Genomic DNA, 24409 nt, shown 5'->3' on the forward strand with positions numbered 1-24409 from the left:
ACACATGCCCTGATCCCCATCTACCACACACCCAGTATTGTACCATTGCCAGCATAACTTAATAACCACACTTTCAGAGCAGAATTAGAGCAGCACAGATCTTCCCACCATGTAATACTGCAAATTCAGGATAATAAGGATCAGGATACTGTAAGTTAACATTAAACAACTGTGGATGACGAATTACCTGTGGTTTTAAAAAAAAATAAATTTAAAATATATTAAAAGCTGGGCTGAAGTGGAGATCAACAGAGGAAATTAGTGGAAATTAGAGGAAAATGCCTTTAAAAGGAGCTTATGTGTGAGGAGATTAAAAGTGTTCATTGTTTATAGGGTACTCCAAAAGACAATTGAAGGCGTTCCATTTAAATTTTTCATATTACCTCTATTCAGTGTGAGGGTTTTACTTATTAATTCTTTCCTAAAATAAGCACTTCTGTTCATTGTGAACATGATCATGTGATCTTATAAATACAGAAGTACTTCTTGATTAATCAGACTGGCAAGGCATTTTTCCATCTTTTTAATTCATTCAAACTATTTAAAAATGGACTTCAATTACTTTACTGTTTTAAGTTATCTACAGCTATTACTCTTCCCCCAGAGATTCTTACCAAAATTATGAGAAAATTACTTTAACTTAATATTTTTAAATATACTTTGCCTTCTTGTTTCACATTACCAGATGCAGTTAAGGAATTCTGCAATTCCTCAAGGTCCTCTAAGTACTACACTACAAAAAAAATTTCTGCTTTAAAGCACTAACTTTTTCAGCTATTAAAATATTCAGTGGAAACACTTTTGTTGATTGGTGGCACCCGAGTTGTCTTCCTTTTTTCTTACAAGGTAGTATCCATATTCACCTAAAATATTCTTCTGTTGGGTTCCCACTCAAAATTTCAGAAAAAGTGTTTAACTGAAACAAATGCAGAAGTTTTAAATAGAGACTGGCAAATTCACTTTGCGTTAGTCAAGCGCTGATAAACACCCTTCCAGTGTATACAGTACAATAAGTACCCTGTCACTCTGTTTATCTGTATTATGGGGGAGACTCCTCTAATTCCCCTCATAAACTGTCCATTTATATTCTGAAGCAAAGTATATAATCCATCACACATTGTTCTGTCACTTCTGAGCTGCCATAATCTACTATTTTTAAAGATTCCTCTGTTCACTGTCCATATGCAGTTTTCTAATAAAATCTGAATAGTTTTATATTTGCTTAGATTTGTTGAAAGGTCAGCAAACATTTATTTCAACATAAATTATTTTCGACAAACACTTCAAATCAATACAGAGGTTGGAAAGATCAGAAAAAGGAAGAAAAACTTTAAAAACACTGATCTTGAGAGCATCATCCTTAATTCTCACTTATTTAAAAATAAAACCATAGTTTGAACTTTGCATTTTAGTTCTATATTAGAATATCTCTTGTATAATCCAGGTAAGGCCTTCCTCACATTCTGATAAAGACCATCTAATCTGAACATTCACTCCATGTTTTATTCATAGCACTGCAACATCTGATGTCTCCTGGATAGAATTTTTTATTATATTGACTGAAAATAAATTTAAACACTGAATTAATTGAACAGAAAAAATGTATATACTTTAACATCAAATTTGGGAAGAGTATTTAAAGCAAGTCAAGACAACAGCTTAAAAGGATTTCAACCTACATGCCTAACTTTTAAAAGATTTATTAAGCAAATCCGAATTAATATCATTAAAAGTATTTATAATGAATAACCTATTTTTTCATAGAAAAAAATATGATGTTCTTACTCAGTTTTAAGCCTCAATTTCATAAACACAGGCTATGACAATTTTAGGGAGATAATGAACACTTCTTTCAAAATGAGGTTATTTTCCCAGCAACCACCATGCTTCCAAATAGCTCTAAGGTATTAAACAGAGGTTTAATACTTAGACATCTAACAAGGTAATTTTGAAGCAATATTGAAATTAACTTATTCTGGATACTACACAAAATCAAATTTTTAAAGAAATGTCTAAATTCTCTAACATCATTTAAAATATTTCAAAATCATCAGAAGCATCTGTTATAATTGGAAAACAGAATTCAATCTGTTTTAATCTACTTTTTCCAAGTAGATTAAAAACCAAAAAAAAACCAGCAAGCCAATCCCAAAACTCCAAATTAAAATCAATTACAACTGCTTTGTGCTTCTATGATCATGTTTTGCTTCTTAAAAATTGTTTCCTTTTCATTGTAAAGTTTAAGAAAAGGGTACTTTATGGTTTAATCCCTTAATTTTTGTGTTTGTTTTTACAGCAAAGATGTTTTCATTGTAATGTTTACCTATTCAATACACGTGCAGTTTCAAGTTGGTTTAATGGAAGCAGTGAAACAGGAAATAATCTGCCAGCAGGATGAAGAGGAATTGCCAAGCAAATCTTCATGTTGTATCCATGGCATAACGTCTTCAAGGAATCCAAAGTACATTTCTGCAGCTCAGATTCTCAGAGGTCACTGAGTTTTATCATTATCTCCAAGCCATTTTCCCCACATCCTGTCAAGCTCTCTCTAAACAGCTGTGTGTGTTGCCATGCAGCTTCACCATCCCCTCCATTTAGAACCGCTTCCAACGTAACCTCCGTTGCTCCAGAAAAATCTGAATAGGAGCAAAGATTTTTATCTGTTGGAGGAAAAGAGATAAAATTCAGTAAGCCACAGCTCCAGACAGTATATAATAATAGAGTGCACGTCAAAAATGCTAAGTTGTAATGGATGTTTAATGATCTCAGTTGCAACTACTCAGATTCATTTGCCACCAGACATAGAAGCATCTATCCTTCCCAGTAAAGCACAAGTATCTTGTATTCACTCTGTGTTCTTGCTTGCCCTGCTCTGTTGCAGGTAGGGCTGTGTATATTAATAAAACTGAGTTTTATACCAGCTTTAATTAAATGCACAGTATTTTCTTGACCTTGCTAAGAAACACTGTTGGAAAAGTAAAGAATGTTCATATTTTGTTTTTAGTGTTTGCACAGTACTCCCTCCATATAAACTATTTATTTCCAGTAACACCTCTGCTACATTATATAATTCATTATTTAAATTCCACACTTACCTCCTATCAGAGCAATTTCCGCTGTAGGAGAGTGAAGTCTCCACTGTATTCTTCCACTCTGAAATGTTTGACTGCTTGTCCTAACAGAAATGTTATCTATTTTTAGACCGACTGACTTGCACTCAAACTTCCAGCTGATGGAAGCACAGGATGACCCCTCTTTTCGGGCTAAATAAACCTATACAGAAAGGAGACAACCAGCATGTCAAAAACTGAGACAACCAACACACATCAAATTAATCCTCATAACAAGGACATAAAAATCTTAGGACAACACACTTTTATTCTTTGTCAAGCCCCTGAACCTTTAAAACTGTACAAGGTGCAATTTTATATAAAAAAACTCTTTCTTCATGCCTAAGTATATTCCACAGTTAGGTAATTGTACATGTTCACTGCCCCTTGCTAGGGAACTAAACTATTTCAACATCCATAGTAAAGTTCAAGCCACAAAAACACCTAAAGCTTATAATTTTTTACAGAAGGAGAATCCAGGGTCTTTTTAAAAGCACATATCACTTCAGTTATTCAGTATTGTTGATGAAAAGAACAGTGCAATCAGTAGCTTCTTCAGCTGTGGCTGCATACTGCTTCTCCTAGGAATTGATGTGCCTCAGTTAAAGCAAATCATACATGCCAGCCATTTATAAATCCCATTTTAGCATTATTTGACCTGTTACAACTTTGTATAATTTAATTTAGTCCCAATGCTGTCCTGAACTTCACCTAGCTGAACAGCCACGCTCACATATTAACATTCATTCAAGTTACTATGAACCCTCTCAAGAATTTGGGCACAAGTGCCTGACAGTTCTTTCAAGTCCAACATCTATCATCAGCAAACCTAAATAACAGACACTACAGATTAAAGAGTCCAAATGACCACGATCCTTTTGGAATCCTGAATTAATAAAAATTCTGTCATGTCCAAGCTTCTGATTAATATCATACTGAGTGGACTTAGTCAGCTCTTCATTTTTTAATCTTGAGAGAACAAACCAGAATAAAATGATAATACAACACAGCAGTTTGTTTTACTAAACATCCCACCCTAATATAGAAATGTAATTGACAGAATGTTAAACAAAATTTTAGTGTTACTATTTTCACATTGAAGAAAGCTCAAAACCCCTAAAGTTGTGAGGTCTTACACTGAAGATCACCTATGAAAATGTAATGATTTAAGCTGTTTTCATCTGAATGTAATTCTAATGTTCATTAAGGTGTTGACCTTCACACATTTTAACTATCTCAGCCGGTTCTAGCAAGAGCTTTCCCTTGATCAGATCCTACTGAACTGCTGTATTTGAGTAAGGAAGCCAAAATACCCCATTAAATACTACTTGGTTGAAATGCTTTTGAAAAAGCCTCAAACATTAGTCTGTTTCATCTTTCATTATAATATCCAAACACTTAATCAGAAAAAAAGAATTTAAAGTTTTCTTTTGTGTATTTTTGACTTTCCTCTAACTTTCAAACTCGGTTGTTTTGTTTCTACTGTTATTTGAAAAAATGTCTGAATTCAGAGGAAAAACCTAACTAACCAACCAACTCATTCAAATTCTCTTCCAGTGCAGCAATTGTTCTGGGAAACAAGCCTTTCACAAGTCCATGGATTTCAGATCTATAGGTTCTTACACTATTACTATCACCTACTGTGGTCTGCCAGTTTGAGTCCTGGATACCAGGTTGTCTCTGGGTAATCTGAAACAATCTGTGGTTTGCACCTGTTTGCATTGTGTACCATAAAACCAAATGGTTATTTTCTGTTACTCTTCATCTAATACTTACAGATACACTTTCTGTGGCTTTTAGATTTAAATGCCTTTCCATTCATCACATGATAAATGTTAACTAAGTATTACTGTAAAGGTTCCTTTGGCTTTTAAGTTCTGGGACAGCTGCTGAATCAAACTCCAAAGCGGCATCTTGTACGAAAAGAAAAGGCAAACCTCAAACAACCTTTCCCTCTGCTGTTATCTCCCATTATACAAACAGCACCCAAAGGAAAAGTGATTTTAAATTCTAAGATTCTTACACACTTTCTGCAGGATGCAAATCTGCAGAACTAACATTACCCACAAGTCTGAGAGAGACCTGGAGTCGTAGCTACTAATTTCTCAACGCCATCATCTCATCCTTTTGAGGTGTTACTGAATACAAGGGTAAATGAAGTCTTTTTGCCTGGTTTAATAAATCAGTCCCACCCTGTCTTATGTGATAAGTAGAGCTGAGAAAAATTGTAGTTTAGCTTCAGCACAGGGACAGCATGTTTCTCGCAAAAGTGAGGCAGAATTGCAAACATAATATAGTATCAGATTTTTAGCAGATCCTGGGGAAGCAGAGAACATCTGTTCCTTACTCTGAGTTTTTGTTATTTCTCTTTTACTATTAAGTGTGACATCTTGTGTACTATTCCCCCGTTTCTTTCCTTACTCTCTGTCTTTAGGGCAGCATAGACTATTCAAGTAATTCCCCCACTGCATTTTGCAAGTCAGTTATGTACAGATCCAGGAGAGAAAATCTCAAGAGGCAGATACATACTTGGCTTCATTTTTATCAATGGGAAGCTAGAAGAACATTTGATCAGAGAGTCTTCAGACTACTAAAATGACAGAGGAAAAAGGCAGTAACATGCTCTAGTCCCTGACAAGAATGTTCAGCTCCACAGTTGGTTGTTGTGGTGGGAAAAAGCTGTTTGCTAGTACGTGACCCCTTCCCACTCCACAGGTAGCAATTCTCTACTTAGATTTAGAGCCTATGACTCGTGTTGCTCAGTCCTGACACTAGGGAAGGATTCTGGGCAGGGTATCCAATATTCTGGATCACTGACAGGTTTTTGTCTTTTTATAGATGGAATTGTATTATTTAGGATGACAATTTCTTCCTTTGGCTGTACATAAAAGCGATCTAATACTATAAAACTATTCTTAAAAAAACAAACACCCTGTTTTATTTTGAGACAAGTACTGCTTTTCAATAAAACAGCATTTTCCCACAAGCCTAAGAAGGAAGCCATTTTACAAATTTGGCGTTCTGGCAAGGATTTTACCTACCTGCAGAGAATTCAATCATCCTTTCTGAAAGACAAGTAAAATTTATTTCTAATTTCTTGGCAATCTTACTGAATCTTAACAACAGCATTTACTAACATCAGCTAAATTCTATGGGCACCAAGAGAGGTTTTGAATCCAAACATTGGCAAGGGTTTTCTGTTTTACTGGAGTTATAATTTTACTGTACATTACAGGCTTTTAATAATTGCTATTCTTACCATTTTCCAATCTGTTTCAACCTTTCTGCAAATAGATTCTGCCTTCCAAACACCTGCTTCCCAGCCACTTATTTTTTCATTGTTATTGGAAATGCGTGTATAACTATCATCTATTGCATTGTAGACGAGATGGAACAGTTTAGATGTCTTCTCCTTTTCAGAGGGAATAAAAACTACTTCTTTTCTTTTCTGAAAAAAAGCCAAAACATACAAGCACCTTAATTCCCCAATGCCTAAATTCCCTTAAGACTATATTACTTCTAAACAGTAGGTCACAGTTTTGTAATTCAGTTTTGCTTCCAAGTGAAAAAAACCCAAGTTTTTTTAAAAAGAGGTAATGTACAAAACTTTTAAATCAGTTCCTACAGCACAGTTGCAGCTTTTCCAGAAGAGAGGAGTAATTTTATTTTTAAAATTTTCAAATAGTTACTTTTAGAAGTAATTTTTCACAAACTAACATGAAAGACTATCATTTAAGTAAGAAATTAGTGTTTCAGAAAATTTATATGCTGAGTATGTTGCTTGTACAGTGAATAAGTAAATGGTTATTTTGAATAGCAAACCTGTGACACCCACATAAAGGTTTGCTTGTGTATGCCAGTTTACAAATCAACTTCAAAAAACTTAAAAGTACAAACTTTGTAACTTCACAGTATTACTTAAAAAAAAAGTCATTGTTCTTACGAGTTTCAGAAATTAAGTCTTCCAAACAACAGAGAACTGCAATAAACAATTAGTTTCTCAAACTAAGATAATCTCTTAAGAAGCTCATTACTTTCACTTAACTGTTTCTGTTCAGGACAGTTAAACATTTCACATGCTGGCATTGGTACAAAACTGAGGTCACATCTTTGCATCCTGACACAAGCTAAATATTATTATGGTTCAGGGAAACCGTATCTTAGCATAAAAGTAAGCCTTGCTTTTGGAAACAGTAAACAAATACTGATGTGAAAATCAATAAAGCTTATTATTTAAGAGATTGCTTAATTTACACAATTGTAATTGCTCCCTCATTTTATTAACAAAAATAGTTGGCCAAAACCTACTATTGGTTAAAATCTGGAAGTAACTAATAATACAAATACAAAAATTTTTTACAATTTTCCCAAATTTTTTCAACTAAAAAATACAGAACTTTATAGTTCTGTCAATCTAACTAACTTAAATGAAAAAAGTATTTTAACTTTTAAGAACAAAACACACTTTATATCAAGAATTCCCAAACATTATTAGAATCAACAGACCACCATCAAAATTACTTGTGGACCTCTACTGAATTCACATCAAACTTTCACCTCATGATTTCACAAGATTCATTTGTTTGAGCTGAATCTGGCTATCTACCATGAAGTGTCTTTTTTTGTTTGTTTTTACAGACCACGAACACAAAGCCTCAGTTAGCTATGTCTAAGATGGTCATCAGTGTAAAAGTTAAATACCTCTGGACCAATTTCACCTCTGGCTACTCGCCAAGCCATTGAGCCCGATGTCCTTCCACCATATTCTCCAGGTTTAGGTGTTTTAGGAGAAATAAACTCAACAAGCTCCACAATAGTCCTTTCCAGGAGCTCTTTTTTTCTATTTTCTGACAAAGACTTTTGTCTCTGAAAAAAGACATTTAGGAAAAAAGAAAACATTCAGAAAAAAATACTATTTGTAATTCTGCTCTAGAGTGACACCAACAGGGAAAAATAGAATTGAAAAATGGATTAGCATTTAAAGTCTAGACTGATTGTTAGAAACATTAATCTTATACCACAGACACAAATACAAACCAGTCATAAGCACACAGTTATGTGACAGCAGTGCTTTCTCTAGGAACTTGTGGGCACTATGTCGAATTCTTTTAAAATAATGTTTGTGCTTTGTTTTTAATACATTTATTTGGACAATAAAACACTTCCGTAACAGTTTTTATAGCTACTCATATGTATACTGTACCATAGCCATTCCCAATATTTTTTGGAGAAAAGAGAAGGCAAGAATCATTTGTGGTCAAATTTTTCTTCTCTAAGGTGGAATGGCTTGGTTGGCGACAGTTTTGGTTTTGTGAGTAAGCCCAAAAAAAAATCTTTGAAAGCGTTATTTCACTGATTTAGTCATAAACAAACCATTGCATCTGTTTTTCAGATGTCAGAAAATTAAGAAAAACTTAGTTCCAGAAAAATTAGTGAAAAGCAAAAAAATTACATGTCTTTGCCTACATGAATAGAACTATGAGCAATTTTTGGTAAACAACTTCTAAAAATTTTATTGAGATGTTAGTATTTTGTCTACATGATCTTCATATCAAATATACAAATCTGGAATATGAAGCCTTTCGTTTCTTTAACTGTGGATAAACCCACACAGGGCTGAAAAATGTTCAACATTGAGTATGTAAATTATTACACACATCTTTTTTTCCAGTTTGGTGATCATCCAAGGCATGCATACTCAGCCCACTGGGACCTGAAACTTGAGGCTGATAAGCATTTCAATTATCTCAAAGGCAGTTCTGACCCCAGCAAGTTTTGTGTAATCTCAAAAAATTCTTCTGTGAGATTACACAAAAGAAACATTTGAAGATTTTTTGTTCCAGACAACAATGTGGAACTGTATAAAGGAAAGCAGATACAGAGAAATTATGAGAAACAGCTCCAGCTGAATAAATTCCAGATGCCAAATAGCAGTTCTGACACAGCAAGGGAGGGGAAACACACCTCTGCTTGTGTTGATGGATGACAACCAGTGGTTGCAGCAGTTTTCCATGAAACATCAGGCCTACCTGAGTCTAACAGTTGCCCTGACACTTAGGATATCCCTATCCAGCATTGCTGATCTTGCTCCAGCTCAGAGGAAGCTTGATATGGTTTATCCTAAATTAACATCACCAATCCACAACTTCCTTTAAACACTTTGATGCTCTGGTTACTCTTCTGTGCTCTGCTCCATGACTAATTTTTCACTACTGTTAAAATTATTTCAAGCCCTGGTCTCAAAGTATTAGTCCAGCTCAGTTATTCACAGTCTTAATGTATGGCTATAACTCTCAAGCCAGCAGGCCTCAAAAAAGGCATAATCTGTTTTTAAGTCATCAGCTATATAGTACCATTGGAATTAAGGTTTCCATGCATGGGAATTAGACCTGTAAGGAAGGGAGGACAAAATGGAAACCTCAAGGTGGTTAAAACTTTTTTTGGTATTCTAGTATATTGAATCAAGTTCATGGTGTCCCAGGTAGAGACTGGAAAAAGCTTAGCAGAGAAGTTCTGCAACCATGACATGCAGGTGCAAATGGCTCCATGTATTTTGGGGATGTTAAACATGAACAGTGTAAATACACGTGGCTCTGAGTCAAAGCTCTGCTGATGGTATCAACACCTTTTGGAAGTCTTGGAAACAGCCCAGGAATCATTGCTCTCACTTCCTAGATCTTGTAAAAAGTCATTGAAAGAAAATTAAACCTGTATTTCTTACAACTGTAAATGATACTGTTTTCAAGTTATAGCAGTCCTGATGTGGAAAACATTCAGTTACCCTGAAGGAGTCCGCATAGTTACTAAGGAGTTGCAGTTTACTCCCATCAAGTATAAGTCTGCTCCAAAGTCTCTAAGAAAAACAATAGATACACACACATCTGTGTATGTAAGAGATAATATGATCTCACATACCTTTATTTATCTTATTTTCCATAAGTTCAGCACTGTAACTGATTTGTATGTATTCAGGGTAAAATGGGTAATTAACAGCATTTTTTATTATCCATAGTGCATGGATATTCCTGTAAGGTTACCAAATGAATTCCTTTGCTTGAGGACTTCACATGCTGCAGATACTTGTGTTTCAGTGTCAGAAACCCACTGAAGAGAAGTGACATACCGTTCGATTTAGTGCATTAATTGTCTCTCGCAGCGTGGCTTCGCTGAGTGCCGTCCTTCTAGAGAGTACTTCTTCATGTTTACAGCTGTATCTCCAGGTGACATCCACCACCTCAAGCACAAGTGGAAGAAAATAAAGCAATCAAAAATTTCCACATATCTTGCTTCATTTAAAAAGGCTAGTTAATAAAAATATGCTTTTCTACAATAATTCTGAAAATCACACCAAGGTGGAATACATTGCATGCTTCCTTCAGGGCAAGTTTGTTTATTACTAGCATCAGTACTCTTACCTCATCTTTGGAGAATGCAATTATATAGGAGAGCTTCTTTCCCCAGCCAGTTTCATAGAGAAGAGGCTTATCACAGACATTTTCACAAGGATCACAGTGAAGCCATCTTTTCTGGGATGAAGAATATACTTCAGTCCACACATGATCTATGTAACAAAGGCCAAGAATAAACAATGACTTAAGGATAGAGCCTCTATTCTAATCTTGCAGAATATTGTAACTTTTTCCAATTTATTAAATGAAGGAACAGGTGAAAGAACATGCTTTCTGCTCATCTACATATAGAAACATTACCAAAGCTTCCCCTTTCTTATGATCACAGTCCCTTACATTCAGCTAAAGATTATATCATTCCGAAGTCAGTCATCTAATCTTACTTGCAGAGCTGTATTTCATCTTAGCAGGCAAAACAGGAAATTGAATGTATATTGTCTTTGTAAGCTGACTGCGTAACTACACACACTGCCTGATGGCTAATGTGATCTGAGAGACATAAAATGCACAACCTCCTTTTGCACAGGTTTGTATTAACGTTACAATACTCCAGATACTGATACCTGTATGGTCCCAGACGTATCTTGCTTCAAACCCTACAGCTCTGCAGCACAGTGTAAAACAGTTGGCCCACTCGCCACAGCGTCCACGTCTGGTTTCCAGAAGTTTTTCAGGGTTGTTATACCTACAGGAGAAAAACAACACAAAACAAGAACAATTGAAAATACATTTCCCTTTTCAGAAATCTTTACATCGTGTTCTGATGATCTGAACAGACTTCAGTATCAATCAGTCCACAGAAGATAATGGAAATAATTGCTGTACTGCACAAAGTACATCTAAGCAGAATGATACCTCAACTCACATGACTCCATCATATATTTATAGCAGCAGAGAAATGAATCTGGTTAAGTTTTCAAAATTGATTTAGACATCTTAAAATATGACTTTTATCCTGGTCCTTTAAGTACTTAGCAAAATGTCTAAATGTCACAAAAGTATAAATAAATTGTACATTTGCTCTTCTGCTACAGACTCAGCAAAATATATATCTTACACTGTGATTTCCCGCAGAAGTGAACTTCTCTGCAATAACAAAACACTACCTACATATAGTTGCCAGTATTAACATATTTTATTTAGAAGCTGTAGTTCATCAAATTAACATTAAAAAACCCCAAACAAGCCAGACAAGTATTCAGAACAAGTCCACATAAGAGAAAGCACATATTGTTTTTAAAAATCTCAGATCTTGCAGAGAAATTGCTGGTTCATCAAACATTCTATTGTGTTAGTTAAAAAGAGCTTCTCTACTCTCTGAACTAACAACTCACCTGTTCACCAAATGCACAAATACAAAGCTGTTTCTTGAAAGAAAAAAAGAGAGCAAGTTTCTCTATGCTCACCTTGGGAATCTATTACAGAGCTGACACTGGCTGCAGTAATGGTTTTCCACTCGACTGGCATCCCACCTTAGATCATCATCAGTAGGCAACAGGTAGTCACTTTTAGGTTCTGTCTGCCCACCACACCTGCTGCAAGGAAGACTATTTACCCAATGAAAAAAGGAAGTCTTAAACCAGTCCAAAAGCTCCAACAATAAGAAGTCCTCTTCATTCACATGTGCACCTGTAAAATTTATACAATACCCAGTTAGTTCAAATGGAAAAGTAATTTAGTTCAACTTGACAGTGACTATGCAAATTAGCATCTCTGGGCCTTTTTATATATTTTAATGTACTTTTAAATATAAAAACCATATTAAAAAGCTTTGTGTATTACTTAAACACATACAAAAAAGAAAATCTAAATTGTCAAGACAGAGTAAGTTCAAACTTAAGAACAAAAAACTGCAGTCCTAAATATTACAGCTAGAATGAGATTAAGAAATTGCTCAGAAAAACAAGTCAGATCTATATTTCAGCCTGGTGAAATTCCTGATGCCCTTCATACTCTTCCAGGACTTGGGAACAGAGAGTTAATTACTTTTCTGCTCCAAAATATTTTCCTATTCTTAGCTATTATACTAGGAAAAACAATTGCTTTGATTTCAAAATACCAAAGAACCAAAGACACTGGCAACAATCTGAACAACCATGTGTACAGGCCTTCTATAAACAGACCTACAATGACAGCTTAATTATTGTAGAAAATATGTATATATCATGCAAAGATGTTGAGTTTGTTCTAATTTCAGCAAATAAACACCTTTCTCAGCTTACCCAAGAGAGACAAGATGTCTTGTTTTCTACTCTAGCTGATTTCACAACACCAGATTCTTCTGGCCCATTTTTCTGCTTACAACAGGAGTTAGAATCTACTTACATATTCTCACTGTTCTGACACCTGGAAAGAGCCCCATTTTACCTAAAAAAACAAATCTAAAAATCCAGCTTTTCAAGAAAGAACCATTCATTTAAACGCCTTAGAAACTTTAAATGCACATCCTGTTAAAATGTGCAGAGAGATACTCTTCCTCCTCAGATGCATAAACATTCAAATAATTCTTCCTAATAACTTTATCAGCTAGGCCACATGGCAATCATAGGTATTACTGCCTGATTATTTTTATTCACTACAGATTTATTCTACTCACAGTGCAGACAGGTTTGACTACTGAATATTAACATATAAATTCGTAAAAATGCTGCTAAAAGGAAATTGAAGGCAGTTGCACTAAAAGTTTATGCACTAGCTCCTTTATCAGGATGGTGAAAAAAAACAACCTTAAGATGCCTATTTAAGCTCATTTCACATCTTGCTCTGAAGCTGCAGCCATCCTTGGTACAAAAGACTCTGTAGGAGCGCTAATGCCATTAAACACACATTGCCAAGACCATGACGTGCATGGGAAGAGATCATCTGTTAATGAAAGCAAGAATACCTGACTTACAGTAAAATCTCCATTTTTACTCATGTATGTGGAAAGCCTTTGTACTGGAACACTCAAGGAAAGTCTTACTGTTTACAAAATGGATATGCTTGTGTATTCAAACTTTTTGCTAAAAGCTGAATGAGAGGACTTCAAGCACAGGCCATACTCTCTTTGCCTGGATAACAACATTCAAACTAGAATCATCTCTGAAAATATGATTGCTACGCTATAAACATTCTTCCCTTGATTTGCAAAATAAATCCGTCATTAAGACATCACATGGAAAATGTGATTTATTTGAACAGAAAACAGTTGGCTGTGACACACAGTTATCTTTGACTGTTCAGTCTATCTTTCTAATGAAATATGGCAAAGGGAAATAATAAAATCAAAGCTACAATTTTCATCAAATTACTGTTATCTTCCTAGTATAGTCTTTATGAGCCAAAAATGCTTATTATGTGTCGCAAGGCCTATCCTAAAAACAAGTGTCCCCCAGCACTAAGTATTTATTCCCAGAGGTGGCAGTCTTAATGCAGCAAGACAGAAACTAAAGAAGCTGAAAGCCAATTATCCAAACATCTCACATACAGTGCATTCCAAAACAAATGTTTCTAGAAAGCTCTTGAAAAATGCTTTCAAGCTGTCACAATCCGAAACAGTGGAATTCCATCCCTTCCCCTTTATTTGTATCTAAATTAGGGTCTGGAAGCCATTTTGACTAAATCAGCCTGATGGTTTGGGAAGAGGCACCCAGGACACTATCCTCCCTCTTCCTTCCCCTTTTTAAACAATGTGTGCAGTAGTATTAGAACAGATTCTAAGAGCAAGATTTGTTCTTTATTTTTCCCTTTTTATAAAGAAATTTCATAGCTGTAATTTATTACTGCTAAGTCTCTTTTCGCCGCTGTACTGTCCCATGCTGCTGAATGAGAATGCTTTGTGCTTGTTCATGTGGTTTCTTACTTCCCAATACAGCTTTATAAAACAAATAAAATTACTAAGAAAATCCACTGTCAAAAATTTCCTTAATGCCAAGGGCACAATTATGTATTACCGTGTGGCTGTATGAGACACCACAAAGTAATGTATTAAAAAAACACGTGAAGAGATTATTTTTGGTTTGCAAACCAACAGCACTCCTATAAAGTTAGCAGAAGTGCTTGAAACAGTCTTCTATCAAAGATTCACGGTGAAAAAGATTTTTTTGTTTCAATATGGTCTTGGCATTCTAGTTTTACAAATATTTGTCTTATAGAAGCAACATTTCACTATACAACTGAAACAAAACTAAAACCATCATCTGAAAATAGATATATGTCATTTTAACTGACAAAAACTTCATACATTCAAAGCAAATTCACATTTAGAAGACAATATAAATTTTAAACACTGATGCCACAAATAGTTATGCCTACATTTTATATCTAGCTCCATGAGAAATAGGGAATAACCCTATTCATTTCAGCATTAGAAAGGAAAGTGATCATTTATTTCTATCAGGTTACATCTTGGAAATATCTCATTCCAAATCTCACCAATATCACTTTAAAAAAGAGAAGTGGTATTTAAAAATTATATTCTGAATTTAGAACTGTAGTAGATACAGGAAAATTGCACTCTGAGAATTTCATAACAATGACTACTTGAACAAGAAGCTCCCCTCCTCTTCTTGTAGCTATTTCACTTGAGATTCAAGGAATGCAACTTTTTTTTGCCAGTGCTTTTTTCTACAAATTCAGAAATTAAGAGTCCAAAATTTCTACATAAAAGCTGTAAAAGACGGATGACATAAGCAAAATAAAAATAAGAGAGTAGTAAATTAAGAAGAAGGCAATTCCAATTTAGAAACAGCATTTGGAACCTGCAGACATATGACCAAACACACTGACAATGCATGGTACATTTGAAAGAACATTTCTACTTTCATACACACTTCAACTTGGCAGCCTTACCTTTGTCCAGTTTTGTAGCTTGTGCTAGCTTTTTCTGAGCCTTGCTTTTCAATTCCTGGAGGGGAATTGCAGCCAGTGCTTTCTGCTGAATAGAAGGATTCTCATACATCAATACAAGCCCCTCAAATTTTGTTTGAAGCGTTTTCAAGATATTTGCAGCCTGCAAAAGGATTTTAAGTCACAAGATTTATGAACTTCCACCTTCAGGCAGAATAACCAAGCTCTCCTATTTTAGTTTAAGTCACCCATAATTCTCTCTTGATATTTACATTATATATTTATTTGCAGGTGAAATGTTTATTTGCAAAGATATCAACAAGAACTGAAGACACCACACCCAAACTGTAAAGCCAGTCTTGTCATCTCTGAGCATTCTGAATGGTGTCTTGAGTGAAACGTCAACTAACTTACAGAGAAAACTGTTTTAAAGACACCTCCAATGGGAAAGTCTTCCTTCTCTTCCCCACCTAATCCTCCCCAACCTTTCTTTTCTACAACTTTTACCTAAAATCCACAAAAAGACATGTAATAACTTTCATTTTCTGGACACTTCTACACTGGTATGTAGAACTAAATTACTGATGAATTCTGCTTACTATTTCTTATTCACAAATGTTGCTTGTCTGTTTCTACTTCCTTCTTTTAGAGATACTCTGATAGAGGTTTGTATAGACAGCCCACTAACCACCTACTGAACCACCCAGTCTGTTTCAGTAGCAACTGGATATAAGAACTAGGTTTCTTTAGTCAGTTATCCTACGTGTCACCTAGAGGCACATTGCACCCAATAAGGTACACACATAAATACTAAAACTAACAACTGAACTTAATATTAATGAAGTTGGTAGCTGAGCAAACTATTTGCTCCTATTTAAAAGGGAACAATACAGAAAGTGAGATGGGATTTTGAAAGTAAGAGTCTGGCATATTTTTGGGGGAAGCCTGTGGCACTGCTAAATTACCTTTTCTCTATTGCTACATCATGTTTCAGCCTTTAGCCTTGTTAACTACCATTTTAATTTAATCAAAAATGCAATGCTTGCCTGAGAGGCTTGCAACAAATGCAGTATCATACACCCAGGTGTGAGAACTCTTCAGAAGAAAACTTCTTTTAAAGGAGCACTCAAATTACAAGTGATTGTTTCAATGCTGTTACAGTACTTCAGGATCAGTCCTTAAATTTTCATAACTGCTAATACAGAACAGAGCTTGTTTTGCTTTTCCTGGAGCTCATCAGCTGTAGGTAACTGGTTTAATATCATAAACTCCATTGTGCCCAGATTCACTTTAATGCAAGTTGAAAGGAAGAAATAAGGGGCATTAGACACTGCCAAAGGCCTTAAGACCTTCATGGTCCATCAGCTTCCTGAAAGGGTATGCAGGGATATTGCTCAGCACAACAGGAAGTGTCTCAGACTTTGACTACATAGGTTTCTGATGCAAAGCCATCAGTGCTACAGTAGTGCTTAATCTGCTTTATAAAAGCCACTGTATGAAGTGTTATGCAAACATTTAATCACAGAAGCCAGGTGAACCTCGCTGCAGTTCTAAGTTTGGATACACCTTTCCTCCTGTAATCACTACGTCATTCAGGAAGGGATCAGAATCCACCCACCAGAATTAACAACTAGCCATAGCTCTCCTTTTCCTAAGTCTCAAGAATATTTTATGACGAGAAATGCAGAAGAAAACAATGAGGCAAATTAATGGTGAGCTAGGTTCCTAGAACTGTGTATTTACGAATATTCCTCTGTTCTTTCAAGGAAGCTGCTTTTCCCTGCATTTACCAGGCCTCCTATGAATGACAGGTGAAACACAAAGGCAAGAAAAAAATGCTTGCACAACAGAAACAACTCTAAATCTCTCTGACATCTGTCAGCAGTGCATACAATGATAATACAACTAAAACTGCAGCATACTCACTGGAAAACAAACACCCCACTACTGTGCAAGCAAAATGGCCAAGTCACTGCCAGACTTCCTTCCAATCAATTCAGACTATAAAGACCAAATTCAATGGCTCAGAGACTTATCAGTATAGTTCCCTGTAGAGATCAGCTACATACAGTATTCTAAGAGAGTGAAAACACTGCATTAGTAATGCCTCTAAATAGTAATAAGTTTGGTCCCACCACCCAGGCATGGAAAATGAAGTTTTAGACAAATGGAACCACAACTCTGATGGCCAGTGTATGTTGGGGCAGAATAAGTAGAAATGGAAGGATTAACCTCAGAATACATTGTGTTAACATTGAGCAACATAGTTGTCACTGCAGGTTCAACTTTTAAAGCTCCCCTAAGCAGTACAGCAGCAGCAAATCACTCTACAGGTTTCATAATCACTTCCAACCACCACTGCAGAAGTGGCTGAAACAGTAAAAATCTAGAAGCAGGCCAAAAAGCCAACCCAGAAACCTCCAAACAAAGTAAAACAAATCCAGTCAGCATATTTTAGAGGCAACTACTGCCATGCTAACATAATTAGATGGAAAGTCTCAATACAACATGCCTACAACAGTGGCTTTCCCAAAAGACCTTTTGTGTCAGGATGAGTCATTCAGTGCTCTCTACCCGCAAAAGCCATCACTCCAAATAACGTTTTGCCATTTCTCATTCACTCACTTGGGTAGGCATTGGGAAGAAACAGTATGTCATAGTTCATATCCAACAATATACTGATAATATAATACAAAATATGCAAATTGTGTTTAAGGATGCACGGGAAGTGAGCTTTTGGAAGGATACAACTTACACCAACTTTGAGATTAAAGTGACACTGGTTCTAGGAGGAAAAACTCTTCAGAAAGTTAAACCAAAGCATCCTTAAAAGCTTCTATCAAGAGGCATAACTTAATTTTTCAATGTTGTATGAGGTGCTGATTCTTCTCCCATCAGATGAAAGGACTCTGCTCTGTCTTGATCAGGAACTTCATCTCAACTTCTTGGACAGGGAAACTTAGCCTAGATGACTATAAATTTATCCTTGTCTGGCTAAAATTGTTTTTAATGAGAGGCACATGTGAAAAAAGAAAGCCCTCCTCACAGGCTATACACAGAGATCATAATGCAAGAACCAAGACACCAAAAATTATAAGCAAGTTATGCTCCTTTTCTTCTGCTGGCTCTCAAACACCAAACATAACCCTAGTCTTAGCTTCGCACTCTCCCCCTTGTTCCCCATCTTGCTGTTCCTTTTCAATACATATCAGCTTTTTTCCTTGACACCCTGATCAACAGAATATTCATGGACATCTTCAACAAAATCTCTTGCTAATATGTTGTTCATAGCACATTTCATCCTTAAGTAGTATGTAAACTGAAGAAAACATTCAGAAACCTTCAGAAACCACTGAGGGAAGAAATGTCTAGTCTAACCTTCTTAAGCAAGATTAGCTGTGTGGTCAGACTCATTTTCTCTGAGCATTTAACTGTCCTAACAGTTAAGTTTTCAATCTTTATATGCAAGACTAACAAACCGATGAAGTTTGCAGATTATAATTACCATTTCAAGAGATTGCACAAGTGATGTTTCTGGCTGCTGACGGGCAGGGGCAAAACCAGAGCCAACAGGTCTCGAAGGTCGTTGTGCAGCTGTCTGAATGCTGCTGACAGTTTCAGAGGATCCTGATCTGTGGATTTGGTTTGACTCATTCAGTCTGCTACTCCTCTCTCCAGCAATCAAGTCTCTGATTTTACGTAGCTGCTCAATTGAAGCTTCCTTAGGGAAAACCAGGTGAGTTTCTCCCTGAAATTTAGACAAGTGAATTCAGCAGTTAATGCAGGTCTAAACTGGTCAACGATCTGTAGTTAGAGTTGAAGAATTTACTGGAAGTTAGGCTCCTAAGGTTTGGCAGGATTCAGCTTTTTAGATTCGGTCCCTTACAGCAGAAGCCTGAAGTCTCTCAGTTTCAGAAGCCTACCAGATAAAGAACCTAGAGTCAATCTAGAGAAAGAGGGCTCCTAAAAACATGCTTTGGTTAGTAACTTATTTTGTGGAGCCATTCATGGGCTATGTAGTTATGGTTTGGCACAGAAAGCAGCAACAACAGAAATGAACAATTAATGCTCAGCTCAGCACTCACAGTACAGCAATGAAATCCTAGGCAACACAGGATGACATCCAATGTTGAGGGAAGAAGCCCCTAGAACAGCATCTGCTGGAAATTCTCATACATACTGGTATCTTTTATGTTGAAGTTTTAAATTTTCAGATAGGCAATAATACTTTTATTACAACTGGTACCTGGGTTGATTTCTGGGGTTTACTTTTGACTGCAACATAATTACTGGTAGCATAACAAGAGATGACAAGTAATTATGACAAAATCAAATATTTGTGTACTTAACATAAAGGAACAGGTTACTAAAAAAATGGATATCCTGAAGCATTCAACCTTTAACAGTTTCAGTTTCTACCACTGCAGCACTTCTACTCATGAAGGTACTTTGTAACCTACAGTTACTTGAGGTCACACATCACTGCAGATGGAGACTTCGTGTTAACACTTAAAATCACCACAAAACTAAATGGAATGTATCAATCCATTATCAAGCAGAAACAAAAGAGGGAACAATAATAGCCATGCAGTTGAAGACAAGTTTGTGAGCTCCAGCTTTGACTAACACAATAACTGTAAGACTGAGGAAGCACACTGTCAGAGACCTGCCCTTAGCTACACCACCCACCTCCTGGCTAAAATACACCATTAAAAGTCTCCTGAGCACAAGCATGAGAATAAATCCACAAACTGTTTCTCTCTCTGCAGTCACCACTGCTTTCAGTACATTTCTTCTTTTAATTAGAAAATTACAGTAATTAACTTTACCCAAAGAGAAGGTCTCATGACAGCTGGACCTAAGTAACACAATGTACATACCCATAGAGTTTGTGGCATCAAACAGACAAATTAAAGCAAAGCAAGAGCTTTGCACCGTTAAACAAGAGCTGGGTTTTTAGACCAGCTTTCCAGTAATTATAAAAACTGCTCCTAGTTTAACAAGCTTTGGCAGTTAAAGTTCCACCAAGGCAGGGACCACCTCAGAAAACAAGGCAATCTTTGAAATGCATTCTTCTGACTGCAACAGAATCAAGATTCACTCCACACTATTTTAGGAAAACATTTCATAACTTTTAAAAATGGGCTTTGAAGGACTCACCCTCCTACTACTACTTGAACAGTCAGTCTGGTGCCCTTCACTGCTGTCATGACAACACCAGTAATTGTACAGCTGCACTGTGAATTGGCTGAAAAACATTTCTGGTTTTGTTTTGGAAGATTAAGTTTTCATCAGATCAGCTCCCCTTATCTAAATGACTACAGGGCCCTACTAATGGTAAGAAGACCAAGGCTTTTAAATTTTTTTTTTTCTCTCTCTTTAAAATGCCAGTTTCAACACTCATTTATAATGTCTGATGTTCACCAAACAGAGGATTACTACAAAGAGAAAGGGTTTCTGCCCTGCTTCCCAACACTTCCTTTGTGCCAGCATGGACACGTATCCAACCATTCAGTAAACCAGTAGTGCCTGAGCAGCAAAAAAAAAAAAAAAAAAAAAAATTCAAAAAAAAAAATCTTGTTATACATTAGATTAGCTCACCATTTTTCTGAAGCAGCCACATCTAAATTCTGTGCTGGCTAGCTACAGATATTTGCAGACAAAGACTGAAAGAAAATACCAACTGCCCTGAAATCTACTGCCTTGCAACTAGAGAAGCAGAAAAAAATTTCCAATTTTAAATTTTACCATGTAAACAGACGAAGACACCTGAAGTTACTACATTATACTCACCTCTTGAAACCCCATCTCAAATAAACACTCAACAGCTCCTCTGACTGGCAACAGCCTTGTGGAGAATGCTGGATTCCCAATTCGAATTAATCTGTATTTTTCCTCATAGGGATTCCTGAACAAATTGAAAGTTATAATTATATCTGCAAATGAAGTAGACACTTAAAAGCTGGGTAACTGCACTATAAAAATTTTTTTTAAAGTTTAGTTTCATTTACATCACTTAGTCAAAACCTACATAAAACTTTGACTTTATAAATGCTTTTTTGTACTTAGTTCTGAGTTACCAACTGGTGTTAAAGTCTAGCTTACAATTTATATTCATGAATTCATGTTTTGTAGCTATACCGAGCAGGGCTAAGTCTGTAGTGACATTTAGAGACAACTTCACATCCCCTTATACCTGGTGCATTCTAATTGAAGCCAAACAGATCAATGCTGGATGGCTTGGGTCCCATCACAGAAGCTGTGCTAAACTGCCTGGTACTTGAGTGGAACGACTGTGGTCTCTGTACTACCTCTCAGTTCCTCTTTCAACTCCTTTAATAACCTTTTTCTTTAAAAGAAGCCAGCCCGGGACTCGCCCTTCTCTGTCCACAGCAGCTTTAACAAGTGGCTGAGGAGCCAGACGCAGACAGGGAGGGGCACCCATGCACCTCGAGCTGCCAGAAGACATCAAGGTCAACCGCACACACTGGCGAGTATGTGCACCCTGCGCAGCCACCTGGCAGAAATTCAGCTACAATTAACTTTTGGTACCAACCGTGCCAAGTCAGAAGCATAGGACAAGCAAAAAAATAGAATTAAAAAATGAAATTAAGTCAAAATGAAGTAAAAATTAAGTTTAAAACGAGTTAAATTACTTGCTGTGCAGCCACTTATTTTTTTAGGTAGTTCAATACCCACCTAAGGAGGAAAATCAGGAATAAGGCATCATTTTGTGATTAATACACAAACTCCTAAACTTTCAAAACAAACCAATCAGCAATAAATAAAGAAACAGAAACCCAGAACACTACACCTCTATTAATGCAAGCAACATTAATTTTAAAACGACGACAAAACCACGCGAGACGCTCCTGAGCTCCGGCATTACACAACAGAACCGAAGGCGCCGCGCGGAGCCGGGAGCGGCCGGCGGGACCCTGCGGCACCGCCCGCCGACCGAGGGCGGCGACCCCGCTCACCGGAGGATGTTGTCAGCGTAAGTGAGGAGCAGCCGCGAGGCCTCCAGGAAGATCTCCCGCCTGTTCTGGCACAGCTCGCTCACGGCGGGGGAGCCCGGCGAGGACGAGAGCCCCAGGGCGGCCGCCATCGCTGCCTGCCCGCCCCCCGCTCCGCTCCGCGCCGGCTGCGCCAGGCGCATGCGCCGTGCCAGCACCGAGGTCGCCGCCCTCAGCCGGGCAGCGCCGCATGCACGGGAGGAACGATGGCGGCGCTAGAGTCCCACACCCACAGCCGGCGCGTTTGGGGGGCTTTAAAGGGCTCCCCTTAAAGAGTTCAGTCCCGACCCCGCACCCCCCTGGGCAGCGGGACCTCCCGGCCACACCGGGCTCTGTGTCCCAAAGCAGCTTCTTTCACATAGTGTGCAAGGCGTCAATCCACGATTTGTTTACAGATCTGCGCAGTAAAGGGTGCGCAAGGCCAGCACGATGACTACCAAAATGTATCACTGTTTATACATTCTAGCAAAGAAAGACATTAATGTTCATTGGATACAAGTTACACAGTTCTCTTATTAATAAACATGCTATCTTCTGTTGGCTAAATGATTCCCTTACTTTTTATGCTGATTAGGCCACAGGCCCACTTTTTCTCTCCAGTCGATGGTTGCAAACTCCCCCTGCCAGAATTAACTTTTATCCAGTCAGAGCTGGTCCCAGCACTGCTGCTGAGTTGGCTTTGCTAGTTTCTTCCTTATCTTGGGAGTTCTGTCAAATGGCCTTGTGTCCAATAAATTCCTCATTCTTTGTGCCCACTGACAGTGGTATATCCTTCTTCCCAAGCTTTGTAAACCTTCACCTCTTTGAGGTGTGATTTCACTGAAACACAAAAAAAAGCAATTCTGCCAACAAGCAATTTGTCTTGCTAACACCTGGACATAACTTAGAGTTTGATTAAGTCTCCTTTCTGGTTGATTGAGTTTGAAAGTGCACAAAGATCAAAGAACATAATTTCTAAATAAAATGTTTACCTATTCCATATTTTTGGAACATGGGGAGCCCCTTGGCAGGCAGTACCATCATTAAGGATATAAATCCCCTTTTGTACTGCACAGGTTTGACAGCACTGAGGGTGCCACACCTCCAGGCTCACCAGGGCTGCCTGAGCAGGAATGTCACTGCAGTGACTTGCCCTCACCGCCACATCTGCCCTGCACTGCCCACAGTCCGTCCCAGAGAAGCAAAAAAAAAAAACAAAAAAAAAAACAAAACAAAAAAAAAAAAACCAAAACAAAAAAAAACCCAAAAAACCAACCCTAATCTTTTTCTTCTAAACGTCCGGTTTGTGCTGCTACTGAAAGAACTGTGGTGAAGAACCTTGGGCTCAAAGGCCTGTGGAGATTTGTTTTATTAGGAATGCAGATTTAAAGAGTTCCAAGCAATAGAGGTCTTTAAAATTCAAGCTGCCTTCTGATTTTGTAGGTGATATTACACTACAGCTCTGCTGCCTGCTTCTGACAGGTCACTGCTCAGGTTCTATGACTTTTTAAGAGTGGAACATATCCCTCACAAATGCTGAGATTTAAAGATTTAACACAGGGCAGTTCACTTTTGCTGAGATTACATTTATTATTCTTACTGGCATAGTTTAAGTGTTACTATTTCAGTCTTCAGGAACTGGTACCAAAGTAATAAAACTTTAACTTAAAATGATGCCATATTCCTTGGCTGCTACTTCAGCTTTTAATTTCCTTTCCATGTGTTTCATGTAGACATGTGACTCCCAATGTTGGCTGCCTTAGGAAATACAAAGATTAACTAAATTCCTATACGTGTATGCATATAAATACATTATGCATCTCAGTATGGCATTTGTAAACAATGCTTTGGAAGTGCTTATAGGCAAGCAGTGTGAAAAATTTAGAAAACCAACTAATCACTAACACATTAAATGCCCAAGGAATTTTATTTCTAAATTGAAAATAGATTCATTAAAAAAAAAAGTACACTTATGTTTATTTTTTTATTTATTAAATATTGCATTTATCTCCTTTTTGGCTTTTTTTTTCCTTTTTCCTGCAGTATGTCCCTCATTACTGTGCTACAT

General features: G+C 37.0%; 1 protein-coding gene across 3 annotated transcripts; it reads right to left on the minus strand.

Moving 5' to 3' along the window:
• Positions 1–1483: 1483 nt before the first annotated feature.
• On the minus strand, positions 1484–22520 carry NGLY1 (N-glycanase 1). Of its 3 annotated transcripts, none has more exons than XM_064414878.1 (12): positions 22327–22520; positions 21140–21254; positions 18852–19094; positions 15350–15509; positions 11926–12148; positions 11083–11204; positions 10526–10671; positions 10234–10344; positions 7812–7976; positions 6370–6558; positions 3096–3273; positions 1484–2660 (listed from the first exon to the last, which is right to left on the minus strand). In XM_064414878.1, the coding sequence occupies exons 1-12, from the start codon at positions 22503–22505 to the stop codon at positions 2485–2487; spliced, it is 2007 nt and encodes a 668-aa protein (XP_064270948.1). In that variant the 5' UTR covers positions 22506–22520; the 3' UTR covers positions 1484–2484. The 3 variants fall into 3 exon arrangements, with proteins under 3 accessions (XP_064270948.1, XP_064270957.1, XP_064270958.1); XM_064414887.1 differs by lacking the exon at positions 22327–22520 and adding an exon at positions 22161–22283; XM_064414888.1 differs by lacking the exon at positions 22327–22520 and adding an exon at positions 22046–22166.
• Between the last annotated feature and the right edge of the window lie 1889 nt (positions 22521–24409).

Source organism: Passer domesticus, chromosome 1, assembly GCF_036417665.1.
Source record: "Passer domesticus isolate bPasDom1 chromosome 1, bPasDom1.hap1, whole genome shotgun sequence".
Taxonomy (NCBI): Eukaryota; Metazoa; Chordata; class Aves; order Passeriformes; family Passeridae; genus Passer; species Passer domesticus.